The sequence below is a fragment of the Mesoplodon densirostris genome, chromosome 4 (genome assembly GCF_025265405.1).
Source record: "Mesoplodon densirostris isolate mMesDen1 chromosome 4, mMesDen1 primary haplotype, whole genome shotgun sequence".
In the NCBI taxonomy this organism is placed as follows: domain Eukaryota; kingdom Metazoa; phylum Chordata; class Mammalia; order Artiodactyla; family Ziphiidae; genus Mesoplodon; species Mesoplodon densirostris.
In genome coordinates this window covers 178,322,666-178,342,326 of record NC_082664.1, presented here as the reverse complement: position 1 = coordinate 178,342,326, position 19,661 = coordinate 178,322,666, and the positions used below count along the sequence as shown (strand labels likewise).

General features: G+C 41.1%; 1 protein-coding gene across 1 annotated transcript in view; it reads left to right on the top strand.

Annotated features, from left to right (window-relative positions):
* MINDY3 (MINDY lysine 48 deubiquitinase 3) overlaps window positions 1–19,661 on the top strand; it is a 103,235-nt gene that overhangs the window by 37,747 nt on the left and 45,827 nt on the right. Inside the window, exon 10 of the mRNA XM_060097786.1 lies at window positions 4,579–4,659. Coding sequence (XP_059953769.1) covers window positions 4,579–4,659 — 81 coding nt within the window. The remainder of the gene's footprint in view (window positions 1–4,578; window positions 4,660–19,661) is intronic.

Genomic DNA, 19,661 nt, shown 5'->3' with positions numbered 1-19,661 from the left:
CACACTAAAAAGCAAAATCTAAGCACTTCACAGCATTAAACTCTTTAACGTGCTAGAATTAGGAACTGCCCTGAAACTCTCGTTTTTTGATATATATTTCATAGCTTTCCTGCACAATCTGAAATAACTATTGGATATTCCAAATAGTTTTAAATGGAGTTTAAATCGTTAATGATTTGTGCTTAATAAGATGTTCTGATTTGGGGGAAAGAAAGAAGTAGATCTCATATTCTTTTCCATTTTAGAATGGTGGTTCCATAGCAGTGGTTCTGGTGGTGATTATTTTTAGTAACAATAACGGTGCCTTTCTTTCTTTTTTCCTTTCTTCCTTCCTTCCCTTCCTCCCCTCCCTTTCTTTTTTACCAGACAGCATTCCTCTTTCATGACAACACTTGGACAGGGGTGACACGGATATGATAATCAAATAGGTGTCATCCTGCCCTTATTCATTAGTAGTAATTGTACTGTCAAACAGTAGCAACTCTTATATTTTCAGTGACTTTGACTACACAAGGTAAAGCTATTCTGAGGCAGCTTAGCGACCGGAGAATCAAACTGCGTCTCCTCCCCAGCATACCCACAGACGTTCATATTCCTAAAAGTCTGTGTACACATAAAAAATGGTAACCACATAGAGACGATGGATATGTTACTTTGCTTGATTCTGGTGACCTTTTTACGGTGTATACATATATCCAAGTATCAAGTTGTACACCTTAAATACATAGAAAGATACGTCAGTGAAGCTCTTTTCTGAAAAGTGTGTGGTGTGTGTTTTTCAGGCAGATGGGGTGTGAAGATGATATATTTTGAAATCTTCACCCTGTGGCCTTAAGGCCCTGATGATCTGGATTCTGTCTGTCCTTCCAGAGTTGCGTTGCACTCTCTCCATTGCTGTGCTCCAGCCACGCTGGTCTCCTGTCAGTTTTTCATACACGCCAGGCCCTTTCCTGCCTGATGAGCCTTCATACTTCCTTCATTTCTGCCTGGAATACTCCAGCTCTTAAATGGGTGGCTCACTCTCTCCTTCACACTCTACTTCAGACTGTGCCTCAAAGACCCTTTCCTGGACCATTCCCTCAGTCACTCTTTTTTCACATTATTTCATAGGAATAATCACCTTGCAGTGATCTTTTTTATTGATTTAGTTATCTTTTTTTTTAATCTTGAATTTGTTTTTCTGTTGTTCCTAATGGAATATAAACTCTTTGAAGGCAGGCACATTGTCTTTCTGGGTACATATTAGATGCTCAGTCAATATTTGTTGAATGAATGAGCAGATAATTTCACCAGAATTGTAATTTTCTAAATATGTGCATTTGCTTTTCTTTAACTGTTAGAACAGAGGAATGTCTGTTTTATCCCCAAAATCTTAGTGGGACATCATTAGCTGCTGTATGTTCTCCTGTTACTCCAGTATTATTGCTCTAGTGCCAACCTAGTGTTACTGCTCTAGTGTTCTGGCAGTAACTATGGTGTTTTCTAGGTTTAAAGATATTTTTAATGGTGGGATACAGCACACTGATACTCAGATAGATGAAAGGCAGAACTCTGTGACCTACAGCTCCAAACAAGAGAATGCTACCAGGCAGGGCCAAGAAGAGAGTTATAGCTGGGGACAAGGCAACAGCGGGCTGCAGCCCTAGGGAGCAGCTTACGTGTGGAAATTGGGATGGAGTTAGCTGGGTTGCCTGGGCTCCCTGTGACCTGGCTGGTTTGAATAGTTTGGGTGAGCTCTGGGCTTGGGAGTTGTCCCTTGTTGTCTGGGGCCTGGCTCCAGAGCGATTAGGGCCATGCAGAGTGGCCTGGGGTGGGGAGACATGTCAGGTGGCTGGGGTTTGGGCTTATGAGCTGTCTTTTTTAAGGAAATTGACCAACCCCCAATCAGGGCCTCAAAGCTGAGTTAAGACAGCATTAAAGAAACAACAAAACACTCACTCTTACACTCTGGTACTCATCTGTATATAACTGTAGATATCCTTCTGAAAAAATATTCACTTATCAAACATTTAGAGAAATGGCGTTAAGGGAATAATTGTGTTTGTATTAGTTTTGTGAATCTGAACATCTCCCTGTTCTTTGATAGTGCAGCAAATTGCCCTTTAGAATTGAAATTAACATTTTCATATCATTTTGCTCATGTGTTCATTAAGACAAATGAAACAGTCTCTCTCACGGGCTCTCTAGGTCTCTCTCTCTCTCTTTCCCTCTCCTGCCCCTGTATGCGTGCGCGCGCGAGATAAAAGGTGACTCTGAGTGCTTTTGGCTGTGCCCCTTTCAGAAAACTCATATATAACTCATGCATAAAATTCACCATTTTAAAGTGTGTTATTGAGTGGTTTTTCATATATTCACAGGGCTGTGCCATCATGACCACTGTCTAATTTCAGTATGTTTTCCTCGCTCCAAAAAGATCCTCTAAACCAGGGGTCCCCAAACCCCAGGCCGCACAGCAGGAAGTAAGCGGCGGGCGAGCGAGCCAGCGAAGCTTCATCGGCCGCTCCCCACTGCTCCCCATCGCTCACGTTACCGCCTGAGCCATCCCCACCCCCCAACTCCCCTGCAACCCCGGCCCATGGAAAAATTGTCTCACCTCCTCATTCCTCCTCAGCCCCTGGCAACTTTCTGTCTCTGCAGTTCTGCCTGTTTTGGACATTTCATTTAACTGGAATCCTACAGTATGTGGCCTTTAGTGTCTGGCTTCTTTCACTTAGCATAATGTTCTCAGTGTTCATTCACGTTTTCACATGTATTAGTACTTCATTCCTTTGTATGACCAAATAATATTCTATTGTATGATATATCTGTTTATATCAGTTTCATTTTTCTGTTTATCAGTTGATGGACACTTGGCTTGTTTCTGATTTTTGGCTATTGTGCATAATACTGCTATGAATATTAATATATAAGTCTTTTGTGAGCATGTTTTTATTTGTCTTGAATGTACACCCAGGAATGAAATTACTTGGTCATACGGTAATTATATACGTAGCTTTTGGAGGAACTGTCAAACTGTTTTCCAAAGTGCTTGCTCCATGTATGCCTTCTTTTATTTATTTTTCTTATTACAGACACTTCGTGAGCTCAGCACTCATTTACCCTTTGATCCCACTGTTTGTAATTTTATCCTCATGTTTTACTTCTACCTTAAGCGCACACGCATATATATACACACACACTTTTTCTAAAAGAGAAGTTAAACAGCACCTAAACTTTTCACCACAAGAGGCAGCATGATGTAATAGAAAGCTGCCACATGAGGAATTATAAAACCTGAGCTTTAACCCCAGCTCTGTACTAGTTAGCTGTCTGAATTCAGGCCAAGCACAGGTCCTGTGGAGTTTGCAGCTTCCTTATGTAAAGTGGAAGGCCTTGCACTGAACACCTCTAAAATCCCTTCACTCTGAACTGTGACCAGAGCTTTTCCTGTTTCTTTGTCCTTTTGCTGTTAACACTTTTCTGTTGTCCTCAAACCATCCTTCCTCCTCTGCTGGTTCACCACTGCCGTTAGCACATCCCTCTCATCCCTCCCATCGTAGGTCAGAGATACTAGCTTTACGATCCCCGAATACAAAGGAGTACCTGCCTCTTTCCCACTTCACTCCTAACGATAGCAGTCAGTTCCAAAGGGTGGTTGAAAGCCGGGCACCAGAGCAGGGCTTTTGGCTGCTTAGGGGCAAATAGTTGGCCCTGACTGCTGCGAGCAGCCACTTGGAATTTTCTAGTTCTAGGGAGTCTGTGTGAGAAAAGAAAATTCAGCAAATGTGATTGGTAAGGTTAGTTGTTTTTCAGTCAGAGTCTGTCCATCTAAGAGTGTGGGTGATTAATGTGAACATGATCAGATTTCACAAGTCTTGAATTTTAAGCTTTTTTTTCCCTCTGTCACGCACAAAAAAATGCTACTCTCAAATTTTGGGTACTGTCATTTTTATATTAAATATATAACCTCAAAGGCAGGCTATAAAGTATAACTTCTTACATATTTTAAAGAGACTTAATACTGTAAAACTTTGAATTTACTTCCTACCATGAAGAATCAAATGACAGGATTCTTTTATATTCTTAAATTTGGGAGTGTGTGTTTTGCTTTAGAGAGATTACTGTGTTGCCCCAGGTTCTTTGAAGACAGAATGTTCTTAGGGTTTTTCCCCTTATTTATTCATATATCTACTTACTTGTTAATTTATAATTATTTTCCTGATAAAGTAATTGTTGTCAAGTTCATAGTTTTAGGGTTTGAGGTACCAAGCTGGAATTCTAGAAGTGGTCATTTTATCTAGGATCTTTAGTGAAACCTGAGAATGATTCTTAGAGCGAAACTAATTCTTTTTAGCTTCGTTAAATCTGTATTATTCTTCTAGTGGAAAGGTGCAGTAAAACTTAGCCCTGACAGTCTTTATAACATTCATTTTTATACTTAGCATTTGACCATTACGGGTAAGGCATTCTGGCACAATCCATTATCCCCTTGAAATATGAATTAGACACTTCAGTTATGCTTCAAATATTCGTTGGCAGATATTTAACAGGCAGTATAAAATTTTCATTTGTTTATTTATTTTGCTACATTTGTTCTAGGTTGGTTCTTACTTGAAATCTCCAAAATTCCCTATTTGGATTGTTGGCAGTGAAACTCACCTCACCGTATTTTTTGCCAAGGTATGCTTATAGCAGGATTTTTTTTTTTTTCTAAGTATGACATCAGGCAAACAAGTAATATAAGTCCATGTTTAGTTTGGATCTTTGTACAGACTTCAGTGTATTCCCACTGTGAAGTGGATTGTTTCAAAATCTAAAAAATTAATACTAAAGGATATTAAGTTGTACTGCTTTGGTTTTGGAATCATTTCAGTAAAATCAGTCATGATTTACTTATAATTTCTTCATCTTTTCCAACTTTAGAACTTTGGCTCTTGATTTTTTTCAGAAATCACTTGTGTTATGGTGAAAATAATTGAAATTAAATGTTTTGGGTTACTCTTTTATAGAGAGGATAAAAATCTAACGTGATATAAAATAGTTTTAGTTATAATATCTAGGAAAAAGCATTTTAAAATCTATTAATAGTTCAGTGGTATAGAAGTCAGTTGCTCTTTCAGGATGGAATATTTCCTACAGTTTTAGTAGATACAGTATTACAATATTGAAATAGATTAAATACATTTGAATATGTTTGCTATAAAATTCTTGCAACAAAACTGTTGCTAAATCCCAGCCTTTATAATATTTCTTTTTCCGCAATCGAGTGGTTAAGAGCCTTGAAGTCAGACAGCCTTTGTTAGAATCCCAACCATGCCACTTCCTAACATGGCTCAGCCTCTTCTCCCCTGTCTTCAGAATAGGGTTTAATAATAGTGCCTTGTTCTTAGGATTGTTGTCAGACTTAAATATTAAACAATTAGCAGTACCTAGTACAAGTTAAATGCCCAGTAACTCTTAGCTGTTGTCATCATCATCATTGCCATTTTCATTATTCTACATTTATTAAACATTTCTGGTATGCCTACAAAGAGTTGCTAGATGTTGGACTAAAGGAAGAAAATATATAATTATATTTTTGACGTTTCTTAATTCTGTTGCACTTTCCTCATTACTCAGCGTGCCTTTTCAGCTTGTACTTGTTAAAGTACTTTATTTGTGTCTGTAAGAAGTATGAACTGTATAAATTGTACCAAAGACTGAACCGACAGTGCTAAGTTTTGTGGATCTATTTCCTTATTTATTACTGTATTCACTTTTATTGTGCTGGCAGACGTCCAGCTAGTGGATTTAGTGAGAGATGCATACTTACCTGTCCTTAAACAGGGAAAGCTATAAAATACAACCGTCAGAGTGCAGACCATACTGATTTGTTACATTTCGTCTGACAGCTTTTGCTATATATTTTCCTCCTGAAGTAGAGAGGAAGAAGTTAAAAGCAAATGTAAACTACAGAACGTAAACAACTAATTCCTGCCTGAGGATTTCATCATTTGACTCATTTCAGTGTCAAGTGTTATCAATTTCCAGAAAAGGAAATCAATTCCAATTCACATACAGAAATGTATTTTCAAGCCAATTATTATTTTTATCACCAACTCTATTCTTTAACATTAGGAAAACTAATAAATTCTGTCAAACTATATGTGTCAAATATAAAAGATATAGTAAGATAAAAATATGTTAAACCTTAAACTTTATGATTGATAATTAAGAAATGATTTTGTTGTCAAAACAGCAGAAGCGGTTTCACGGGAGGTTAATAGAAGGAACAGTGTCACTTGCGCTATGTAAATATGCAGACATTTTGTTTTCAAACATCGAAATGTTAGGTATATTGAGAGAGTCATGGGAGTGAATGATACCCGCCTTTCTATGGAGCAGACACTCCTTACCTACCTGTCCTGGTATTCTTTGTTGTTCCCATAGCAGTGGGTCCATTGTGCTGTTGAATTTGTCACGTGATGCACCGTTGCTACTTCCCACGCCTTTCTTTGCATGGCCCGTGGTTGGCAGTGAGCCTTGTGTGGGGCAGGGACTCTCTCATTCATCTTCTTATCCGTAGGCCTCAGCCACTGCATTGAAAAGTGGAATTGAGCTATGAACTACATAGACAAACTTTAAAAACCCTGTCACACCAGTTGTGGACCTGACAAAACACACTCAGCGTACACCGTGGACGTCAGTTAAGGTTTTAAAATCTGTCTTCATGTATTTGCATCCTTGAAGCTACTAATAATCCTGATAGGAAAGTGCACACACACCTAAAGTGATTATAGAAAAGCTTACGTTAAGATTTCAGGTTCTTCTACTGTTATAAACCATAAAAACCAGGTATTCCAAATACCTTATCTCTCTTTTAGAACTCTTAAATTTTGTACTGATTGTTTTGATACTTACCTTTGTGTTTTCCCCATCTGGTATATAGACTGGCACATAGTGTAGAGAATTCATTAGTTTAATGAATAAAGCCTTTGCACGAATTTTCTACAGTTGGGTTCCAGTGACATTTATATCTTCTAAAAATATTTCCTCATGACTCACTCTGAAGCTTCTTAAAAGCACAGGTACTTCCTTTTCCATGAATTTTAGCACAGTTGAATTTGGATTGCTTGAACATGTTATCGTTATAGAGTTACAGGTAAAAAACTTTTCCCTTTGAAATAAAGTATTCTAAAGCTGGAAGAACACATAAATGGTAAATAACATTGATGATACTTGATAGCATTTACTAGGTCCAATTTTAAATTATTTTAAATGAAGCAATATTTATATAGTCTTTATCGTATAGAAAATACTGTAAATTTTGCTTTTCTTTATGTTACAAGAAGATCCATTATTTGGTCATTCTTTTTTGGATATTTATGTATTTGCACAAGTAATTTTGGCTATGGCTTTGTTTTTGCTATTCTGTTTGATTTTTGGTTTCTTTGTTTCTGGTAGGTAGGTTCACTTTATGTTCTTGGCCTGAAATGAACAACAGAGTTTTGTTCCCCAACCCCCACCTGCCCTAGACCTTAATGTGAATGTTTATATCTTTTTCTGTAAAACTGGTGTGTTTGTCTGGAAATGTATTTTGTGTGCTGATTTCTTTGTACTGATTATGATGAAGTAAAAAAGCATGTTTTAAGGTCACAGTTTTCAAGGCAGTCTGTAATTTGGCATTGTAAAATGCCTTTGAAAAGCAATTGCCTTCTTCATGTGACTTACACACTGGAGGTGGTAATAGTTGCAGTTCTCTGCCTTCACGTATATACACACTTGTCAGATACTTACAGGGCGTATAATACGCACCTGGTATTATGCAGGGTGCTGTGAATACATGGTAAAGGAAAGGATTAGGCACCTGTTTTTATGGAAGTGTGCATTTTAATGGGGGAGGCATTAATCAAAGAGTCACACTTATAAAATTACAGCTGTGATGGATGCTAACAAAACACAGGTCTGTAAAGCTTTAAGGAAGATTAGGAACGTCTCCTTGAGGAATTGATGTTGAAAATGAGCCCTGAGGCATCAGTAAGATGAAACTACAGGGAGAGGGAAAAAAGAGCATTCCCTACTTAAAGCAACAGTTGGAGCAAGCAAACAGCCGTAGAAGAAAGGACTGTGGTGTGAACGACTGAGAGAAGAGCAGGAGCGCTGAGAACTGGGGGCAGGGCCGGGGGTGGGAGGAGGCTGCAAAGGTAGGCAGCCCGTGCGACTCTCTTCTAAGAGTAAGGACCGCCACTAGACTTTAAAAATCGGTGGGAGTAGTTTGTGGGGGGAGATATGAAGGAAGGGAACAGGACTAAAAATGCATTTTGTAAAGATGACTCTGGCCAATTGTGGAAGACAGACACTGAAGGATATCCTAGGGGTAGGTGAACAAGACTCCGGTAGTCTTCCTGGTGAGCAAAGAGTGTATTTTGGTCCAGAGGAATGATGATAGAGATGGATAGAAGTACAGCTGACCCTTGAACAACACCAGGTTTGAACTGAGCGTGTCCACTTACACATGGATTATTTTTCCATAGTAAGTCCTACACAATTCCCAGTTGGTTGGATCCCCAGGTGATTGAATTCGTGGATGCGGAACCACAGATAACAGAGGAACCATGGATACATAGGACCGATTATAAGTTAAATGTTGAGTTTTCGATGGTGCTGAGGGTCAGCGCCCCCAACCCCTGCATTGTTCAAGGATCAACTGTATATAAATTTGAGAGATTTATACCTGAGTTAAGCTGACAGGACTTGTGGTGATAGATTGGCTCGGATAGATGAGGGGTGAGAAGCCTCATGAGATGTGTGTGGGGGTTTTTGTTTTTTGTGGCACGTGGGTCTCTCACTGCTGTGGCCTCTCCTGCCGTGGAGCACAGGCTCCGGATGCACAGGCTCAGCGGCCATGACTCACGGGCCCAGTCGCTCCACAGCACGTGGGATCCTCCCGGACCAGGACCCGTGTCCCCTGCATCGGCAGGTGCACTCTCAACCACTGCGCCACCAGGGAAGCCCTGAGATGTGTGTTTTTATTTTTATTTTTATTTATTTTTTTTTTTTGCGGTACACGGGCCTCTCACCGTTGTGACCTCTCCCGTTGAGGAGCACAGGCTCCGGACGCGCAGGCCCAGCAGCCATGGCCCACGGGCCCAGCCGCTCCGCGGCACGTGGGATCCTCCCGGACCGGGGCACGAACCCATGTCCCCTGCATTGGCAGGCGGACTCCCAACCACTGCGCCACCAGGGAAGCCCGAGATGTGTGTTTTTAATGATTAGATCTCAGCAGCTTTGCACTTGTTGAATGTACCCACTCGTGATTAAAGCAATTTATTTTTCTTTGGCCAAATTGGCCAGGCCATGATACTGCAATGAAACGGCCCAACCAAATAATCTCACAGTGAGGTTTCCAAGTCCTGCCCACACAGACAGTGCTTTTTAGTTTTTCCACATATTAGCAGACCACCAAGGATCATCAGACATTTGAGGAATGCTAACATGAAAAACAGAAATCAGGGACTTCCCTGGCAGTCCAGTCAGTGCTTAGAACCCCACGCTCTCACTGCAGGGGGCACGGGTTCAGTCCCTGGCTGGGGAACTAAGATCCTGCAAGCCAAGTGGCATGGCCAAAAAAAAAGAAAAAGAAAAACAGAAATAAGAGGAAATAAGGAAAAAGGAACCGAAAAGATTAGAGACAGTGAAGGCATCAACGCAAAACTTCAAAAAACCAAAAACCATAAGAGAAGTTATTATATCCATGAAACTGTGGAGGCCATGAGGTCAGAACAGTTGAAGGACGAAAGAGAAACTGAAAACTTACTGAAAGGATTGAAAGACAGATTGGAGAATTCTCTTTCCTCCATTGCCATGGCTCCTAACTGTTGACTAGACCATGCTGTTGCCCTTCATGGGTCTGCAGTAGCTTCTCAATTCAGGACTGAAATGAGCCTGTTCAAATGTAAGTCACTTCACGTCACTGGCTCCCTTTTCACTAGTCCTTAGAATGAGCCCCTAGGCCCTTCCTCTGCTCATCAGATTCCCCATTGCCCTCTGATCTCATTTCCTACTGCTCTCCCCTCCTGTCTTGCTTGGCCACGGTGGCCTTTCCTCTGCCTCAGAAGTGAGGCAAGCCCTCTGCCCCGGCTCCTCCCTTTAGGATCTTGCATCAGGTGTCTGTATAAAGGATTCCTGCCTACCTTCAGGTCAGCATTCAAGTGTCACCTCCTTAGTGAGGCCCTCTCTAGCCACCTTTTCTAAAAGCTCAACCCCATCCTTTCCCCCTTCTCATTAAGATTCTCTTTCCCACTCATTCTCGAAAATAGATTTTTTTTGGGGGGGGGGCGCCGTGCAGCACCACGCAGCTTGCAGGATTTTGGTTCCCTGTCCAGGGATTGAGCTCACACCATTGGCAGGGGAAGTGCAGAGTCCCAACCACCGTACCACCAGGAAATTCCCTGAAAAATAGATTAAAAAAAAAATTTACTTATTTATTTATTTTGGCCACGCTGGGTGTTGTTTGCGGCCTGCGGGCTCTTAGTTGCAGCATGTAGACGTCTTAGTTGCAGCGTGTGGACTCTTAGTTGCAGCTAAGTGGTCATTGTGGTTTGATTTACATTCTCCTCATGACTGATGGTGTTGGTCATCTTTTTATGTGCATTTTGGCCATTTCTATATCTTCTTTGGAGAATTATCTATTCAGGTCCCTTGTCTATTTTTGAATTAGGTTGTTTGTCTTTTTATTGAAATGTAAGGTTTTAATAAATCCTGGTTACTAGGCACATACTATATATCTTACTTATTTGTTTTATGTATTACCTGTCTCACTAGTAAGCTTTATGACAGCAGGATTTTGGTCTGTTTTGTTTCTGTTTCCTAACACCAAGAACAGTGTCAGGCACAGTGTTCATGCTCTATAGATTGCTGTTAAAGAAATAAATTAGCAGAAAACACTGAAGATTTATTTCACATTGTAATACAAGCATGTTGGTACTTGATAAAGGGGGAAAAGGGGACTTAAGTGTGCCAAGTTGTCTTTGATCACAAGAATTCAATAGATCCCGGTGGTCTGACATAGACCCTACCCTGGAGGCTGCTGTGGGAGGATGGTCCCCCCCTGGCACCTGGGTGCCCCTGAAGGCCCCCACGGTCCATGGAGCTGATCCCTGCCATGTGGCTGACAGGGTCTTCATGCTCCGGCCGGGTGTCAGGCCTGTAGCTCTGAGGTGGGAGAGCCAAGTACAGGACATTGGTCCACCAGATACCTCCCAGCCCCATGTAATATCAAACGGTGAAAGCTCTCCCATAGATCTCCATCTCAATGCTAAGACCCAGCTCCACTCAACAACCAGCAGGCTACAGTGATGGGCACCCTATGCCAAACAACTAGCAAGACAGGAACACAACCCCACCCACTAGCAGAGAGGCTGCCTAAAATCATAATAAGGACACAGACACCTCAGAACACACCACTGGATGCAGTCCTGCCCACCAGAAAGACGAGATCCATCCTCATCCACCAGAACAGGGGCACCAGTCCCCTCCACCAGGAAGCCTATGCAACCCACTGAACCAACCTTAGCCACTGGGGGCAGACACCAAAAACAATGGGAACTACAAACCTGCAAAAAGGAGACCCCAAACACAGTAAGTTAAGCAAAATGAGAAGGCAGAGAAACACACAGCAGATGAAGGAGCAAGGTAAACACCCACCAGAACAAACAAATGAAGAGGAAATAAGCAGTCTACCTGAAAAAGAATACAGAGTAATGATAGTAAAGATGATCCAAAATCTTGGAAATAGAATGGAGAAAATACAAGAAACGTTTAACAAGGACCTAGAGGAACTAAAGAGGAAACAAACAATGACAAACAACACAATAAATGAAATTAAAAATTCTCTAGAAAAAATCAATAGCAGAATAACTGAGGCAGAAGAACAGATAAGTGACCTGGAAGATAAAATAGTGGAAATAATACCACAGAGAAGAATAAAGAAAAAAGAATTGAGGACAGTCTCAGAGACCTCTGGGACAACATTAAATGCACCAACATTCAAATTATAGGGATCCCAGAAGAAGAAGAGAAAAAGAAAGGGACTGAGAAAATATTTGAAGAAATTATAGTTGAAAACTTCCCTAATATGGGAAAGGAAATAGTCAATCAAGGCTAGGAAGAGCAGAGAGTCCCACACAGGATAAATCCAAGGAGGAATATGCCAAGACACATAGTAATCACAAAAATTAAATACAAAGAAAAAATATTAAAAGCAGCAAGGGAAAAGCAACAAATAACATACAAGGGAATCCATATAAGGTTAACAGCTAATCTTTCAGCAGAAACTCTGCAAGCCAGAAGGGAGTAGCAGGACATATTTAGAGTGATGAAAGGGAAGAACCTACAACCAAGATTACTGTACGCAGCAAGGATCTCATTCAGATTCGAAGGAGAAATTAAAACCTTTACAGAGAAGCAAAAGCTAAGAGAATTCAGCACCAGCAAACCAGCTTTACAACAAATGCTAAAGGAACTTCTCTAGGCAGGAAACCACAAGAGAAGGAAAAGACCTACAATAACAAACCCAAAACAATTAAGAAAATGGTAATAGGAACATATATATCAATAACTACCTTAAATGTAAATGGATTAAATGCTCCAACCAAAAGACATAGACTGGCTGAATGGATACGAAAATAATACCCATATATCTGCTGTCTACAAGAGACCCACTTCAGACCGAGGGACACATAGAGACTGAAAGTGAGGGGATGGAAAAAGATACTCCATGCAAATGGAAATCAAAAGAAAGCTGGAGTAGCAGTTCTCTTATCAGACAAAATAGACTTTAAAGACTATTACAAGAGACAGAGAAGGATATTACATAATGATCAAGGGATCAATCCAAGAAGAATATATAACAATTGTAAATATTTATGCACCCGACATAGGAGCACCTTAATACATAAGGCAAATGCTAACATCCATAAAAGGGGGAAATCGACAGTAACACAGTCATAGTAGGGGACTTTAACACCCCACTTTCACCAATGGACAGATCATCCAAAATGAAAATAAATAAGGAAACACAAGCTTTAAATGATACATTAAACAAGATGGACTTAATTGATATTTATAGGACATTCCATCCAAAAACAACATGATACACTTTCTTCTCAAGTGCTCATGGAACATTCTCCAGAATAGATCATATTTGGGTCACAAATCAAGCCTTGGTAAATTTAAGAATATTGAAATCGTATCAAGTAACTTTTCCGACCACAATGCTATGAGACTAAATATCAGTTACAAGAAAAAAACTGTAAAAAATACAAACACATGGAGGCTAAACAGTACGCTACTAAATAACCAAGAGATCACTGAAGAAATCAAAGAGGAAATCAAAAAATACCTAGAGACAAATGACAATGAAAACACAGCCACCCAAAACCTATGGGATGCAGCAAAAGCAGTTCTAAGAGGGAAGTTTATAGCAATACAATCCTACGTCAAGAAACAAGAAAATCTCAAATAAACAACCTAACCTTTCACCTAAAGCATTTAGAGAAAGAAAAACAAAAAAAAACCCCAAAATTAGCAGAAGGAAAGAAATCATAAAGATCAGATCAGAAATAAATGAAAAATAAATGAAGGAAACAATAGCAAAGATCAATAAAACTGACAGCTGTTTCATTGAGAAGATAAAAAAAATTGATAAACCATTAGCCAGACTCATCAGGAAAAAAAGGAAGACTCAAATCAACGGAATTAGAAATGAAAAAGGAGAAGTTACAACTGACAATGCAGAAATACAAAGGATCATGAAATATTACTACAGGCAACTATATGCCAATAAAATGTACAACCTGAGAGAAATGGACAATTTCTTAGAAAAGCACAACCTTCTGAGACTGAACCAGGAAGAAATAGAAAATATAAATAGAACAATCACAAGCACTGAAATTGAGACTGTAATTAAAAATCTTCCAACAAACAAAAGCCGAGGACCAGATGGCTTCACAGGCGAATTCTATCAAACATTTAGAGAAGAGCTAACACCTATCCTTCTCCAACTCTTCCAAAATATAGCAGAGGGAGGAACACTCCCAAACTCATTCTATGAGGCCACCATCACCTTGATACCAAAACCAGACAAGGATGTCACAAAGAAAGAAAACTACAGGCCAATATCACTGATGAACATAGATGCAAAAATCCTCAACAAAATACTAGCAAACAGAATCCAACAGAACATTAATCCAAACAATCATACACCACGATCAAGTGGGGCTTATCCTAGGAATGCAAGGATTCTTCAATATATGCAAATCTATCAATGTGATATACCATATTAACAAACTGAAGGTTAAAAACCATATGATCATCTCAATAGATGCAGAAAAACTTTCAACAAAATTCAACACCCATTTATGCTAAAAAAAAAAAAAACTCCAGAAAGTAGGCACAGAGGGAACCGACCTCAACATAGTAAAGGCCATATAATAAAAACCCACAGCCAACATCGTTCTCAAAGGTGAAAAAGTGAAACCATTTCCACTAAGATCAGGAACAAGACAAGGTTGCCCACCCTCACCACTATTATTCAACATAGCTTTGGAAGTTTTAGCCACAGCTCTCAGAGAAGAAAAAGAAATAAAAGGAATCCTAATCGGAAAAGAAGTAAAACTGTCACTGTTTGCAGATGACATGATACTATACATAGAGAATCCTAAAGATGCTACCAGAAAACTACTAGAGCTAATCAATGAATTTGGTAGAAGTAGCAGGATACAAAATTAATGCACAAAAGTCTCTTGCATTCCTATACACTAATGATGAAAAATCTGAAAGAGAAATTAAGGAAACACTCCCATTTACCAGTGCAACTAAAAGAATAAAATACCTAGGAATAAACCTACCTAAGGAGACAAAAGACCTGTATGCAGAAAATTATAAGACACTGATGAAAGAAATTAAAGATGATACTAACAGATGGAGAGATATACCATGTTCTTGGATTGGAAGAATCAACATTGTGAAAATGACTCTACTACCCAAAGCAATCTACAGATTCAGTGCAATCCCTATCAAACTACCAATGGCATTTTTCACAGAACTAGAACAAAAAATTTCACAATTTGTATGGAAACACAAACGACCCCGAATAGCCAAAGCAATCTTGAGAAAGAAAAATGGAGCTGGAGGAATCAGGCTCCCAGACTTCAGACAGTACTACAAAGCTTCAGTAATCAAGACAGTATGGTATTGGCACAGAAACAGAAATATATGTCAATGGATAGAAAGCCCAGAGATAAACCCATGCACCTATGGTCACCTTATCTTTGATAAAGGAGGCAAGAATGTACAGTGGAGAAAAGACATCCTCTTCAATCAGTGGTGCTGGGAAAACCGGGCAGCTACATGTAAAAGAATGAAACTAGGACACTCCCTAACACCAGACACAAAAATAAACTCAAAAGAGATTAAAGAGCTAAATGTAAGGCCAGACGCTATAAAACTCTTAGAGGAAAACATAGGCAGAACACTCTGTGACAGAAATCACAGCAAGATCCTTTTTGACCCACCTCCTAGAGAAATGGAAATAAAAATAAACAAATGGGACCTAATGAAACTTAAAAGCTTTTGCACAGCAAAGGAAACCATAAACAAGACGAAAAGACAGCCCTCAGAATGGGAGAAAATATTTGCAAATGAAGCAACTGACAGAGGATCAATCTCCAAAATTTACAAGCAGTTCATGCAGCTGAATATCAAAAAAACAAACGACCCAATCCAAAAATAGGCAGAAGACCTAAACAGACATTTCTCCAAAGAAGATATACAGATTGCCAACAAAGACATGAAAGGATGCTCAACATCACTAATCATTAGAGAAATGCAAATCAAAACTACGAGGTATCACCTCACACCTCACACCGGTCAGAATGGCCATCATCAATAAATCTACAGACAGGGCTTTCCTGGTGGCGCAGTGGTTGAGAGTCCGCCTGCCGATGCAGGGGACACGGGTTCGTGCCCCGGTCTAGGAAGATCCCACATGCTGCGGAGCGGCTGGGCCCGTGAGCCATGGTTGCTGGGCTTGCGCGTCTGGAGCCTGTGCTCCGCAACGGGAGAGGCCACAACAGTGAGAGGCCCACGTACCGAAAAAAAAAATAAAATAAAATAAAATAAAATAAAAATAAATAAATAAATCTACAGACAATAAATGCTAGAGAGGGTGTGGAGAAAAGGGAACCCTTTGCACTGTTGGTGGGAATGTAAAGTGATACAGCCACTATGGAGAACAGTATGGAGGTTCCTTAAAAAAACAAAAACAGAACTACCGTATGACCCAGCAATCCCAGTACTGGGCATATACACTTAGAAAACCATAATACAAAAAGAGTCATGTACCACAATGTTCACTGCAGCTCTATTTACAATAGCCAGGACATGGAAGCAACCTAAATTTCCATCGACAGATGAATGGATAAAGAAGATGTGGCCCATATATACAATGGAATATTACTCAGCCATAAAAAGAAGCACAGTTGAGTTATTTGTAGAGACGTGGATGGACCTAAGAGTCTGTTATACAGAGTGAAGTAAGTCAGAAAGAGAAAAACAAATACCGTGTGCTAACACATATGTATGGAATCTAAAAAAAATATATGGTTCTGATGAACCTAGGGCCAGGACAGGAATAAAGACGCAGACATAGAGAATAGACTTGAGGACACGGGGAGGGGGAAGGGTAAGCTGTGACAAAGTCAGAGAGCGGCATGGACATATGTACACTACCAAATGTAAAATAAATAGCCAGTGTGAAGCAGCCGCATAGCACAGGGAGATCAACTGGGTGCTTTGTGACCACCTAGAGGGATGGGATAGGGAGGGTGGGAGGGAGGGAGATGCAAGAGGGAAGAGATATGGGGATATATGTATATGTATAGCTGATTCACTTTGTTATAAAGCAGAAATTAACATACCATTGTAAAGCAGTTATACTCCCGTAAAGTTAAAAAAAATTATTCAGTAGATCCCTAAGCTTATAAATCAAGAAATAACAGTTAATGCATTGCAGTATCCTATATGGAGACAAAAACAGAATAACTTGCTTTTATTCTTCTGCCTGATCAACTTAAATACACACAACATACACAGGTTCTTTCTCCAGATTAGTGAATAAAAACAATTTTGATGAGTATTTGTAAGTAAACGTTGTCACATTATATATGCTATCATATTTAAAATTTGCCTTCATGGTTTGAGGATGGGTAAGAAAATTGTTTCTATTCATGAAATAGCTGTTTTGGTTTTTCTTTTTGAGATGAACAGTTTATCTTTAGGAGTTTAAGTAATTACAATTTTTTAAAAAGAGTTGTAAGTTTGTCATTTTAAATTTCAGTGCCAATCTGTTTACTTAATAAAATCACTTGATATTTGAGATGTCCAATGGCCCAGAACTTAGTTTTATATCATTGGAGCCGTCTTCTTGACCCATAGAGAATCACTGAACACATTTTGTAGGACTGGGAGAGATTTTTCACAATTGAGTTTTATTTGAATGTCAGTGTTGAAAATAAATGTTAATAATCTTTATGAACAGGTTGTAAAACTTCAGATAATTTATGAACATCTTCTGTATGTAATCTTTAAATTTTTAAATTGAACTCTGCCATGTTTTATAAATCATCTTTTCTATCCAATGTAGACATGGTCATCTTTTTAATCTTAACATCTGTGTGAAGCAACAGACATGATACTGTACTCTGATGTATTTTAGAGAATGTGGTTGAAAAAAATGTAGCTTGCTATCCTACGTAAATAGGAGTTTTGTACTTAATACTGAGGGGGAAAAGCACAGAATCTAACTGCAGGGAGCTTTTAGGAACTCAGAGTCATCAAGCAGCAGGGGTTTCCCAGAACCCGCCAATAGAAGGTTTCCTGGTGAAGAGAGGACAGTCCCATGACACAGTTGAGACGTTCTGCATCTTCAGATTTCTGGGAAGGACTTTTTCTGACACCAGCTCTGTAGGCTGGCAAGCGTCTTCTCCTTCAGTTTGCTCCTTTCTCTCCTACACTTTTCGAGAAACACCAGGGAAAAACTCTGCAAGGCGTGTTTTCCACTGTGAAACAGACCCTCTGCCTTTAGGGATCCCCTAGGCTTGCACCTGGACTTGGACTAGACTCCTTGGAAAGTGGGCACCTGAAGAGCTGTCACGGATGCAGCATGCACCCTTGGGGGCACAGGTTCACAAGAAAGGTTTGGAATGAACCTGAGATGCAGATGGAGAAGGGAGGTCCTGTGAGCCATGGCCCGGAAGGGGCCCGTACTTGGGTGTTGCCGTGATGGTGGATGTGCTTGCAGAGACGGGAAGCGGAGGCACCCAAAGCACGGCCAGTCTCCTGCCCACTGAGCCGGCCAGGTTCATGGCTCTGCCCTCGCCTTGGGCACAGCGGCAGTGCCTTGTCCCTGGGACGTACCTGAGGGAGGGCCTCTAGAAAGGCTGCTGGTTTAGATGAAACCAGGAGGCTAAGTAAGGCTCAGGCTGTCCGCTGGAGACACTGGCTGGGGGCTCCTGTCTCGGCCCCGCCAGCCCCGCCTCGGCCCCCTGTATCCAGCCGGGCAGTGGGAGAACTGGGAGGGGGTCTGACCCCTCTCCACGGTGGCTCGTGTTTGCTAGGCCAGTTACGGTGCACCAGTGAGGCAGTGTTTGCCCTCTTCTGTGTCCCTCCCAGTTTCCCCTTTTCAGGGTTTGCTGGAGGAGTTTGTTGTTGTTGTTCTTTTCTTCCTCTCATTTGCGTTTGAGGCTCGTGGTCAGTGGAGCCCCGCCACCCCCTGGAGGGACCCTGTGGTTTCTGTGCGAAGAGGCACCTGCTCCCGCTTTGATGAGGGTGAAGGTCAGCGGGTTGCCGTTTGTTGTATTCATGTCCCTCCCCCACCACGGGCGACACTTTACAGGTTCACCTCCTGTACAGAGAAGGATTTGCTAAGTTTGCAGTTGGGTGTCAGCATCAGGACCCATGGGTGTCTTCCCCACCCACGCGTCCCACCGGGCACCTTGACTCTTCGAACCAAAGTTCCTTAAAGGGGCACAGCCCGGCCTGGTCCGCAGCCTCAGCGGTCTGGGATCCCTGTGGCGCTTCCTGGAGTCCAGGTTGGCAAGAGACCGCGGGGTCTGAGGACAGCCAGAAGGGGGGCTCCTCCAGCAACCCAGGTGGCAGCTGGTCCCTACCTGGGACCCTTCCCTCCCACCCAGCCGGGGGGCCGGGTTCCAAAGCGGTGAGCGAGCTCGTGGACTGGCATGGGGCTGGAGGCTCCCAGCCCCGCCGGGCAGTGCGTCCAGGGCCATTCAGATGCCAAGCATCAGGAAGTCATTTTGTGCAACCACCTGAAGCAGAGATATTTTTTAAAAAGCGTAAATTATTCTCAGTTGTTCTGTGATGATCCTGCCTTTTTCTCTTCCCCATGACTTCGCATCAGTGATTCTTTCACATCAGGTAAATCTTGAGAAAGCCTTGGTGCCCTCCCTCCCGGGCCCCACTCAGTACCCATGCGTGTGCACCCCCAGCCTTTCTCAGTAGTTAAGACGTTCTAGGCAATGCCATAGGCACAGCTGACTGTGTCTCTCTCTCTGAGTGCAAGAAACTCAAGTCATCTTAAAAAAATACCAAAAAAGATGGCGGAAGAGTAAGACGCGGAGATCACC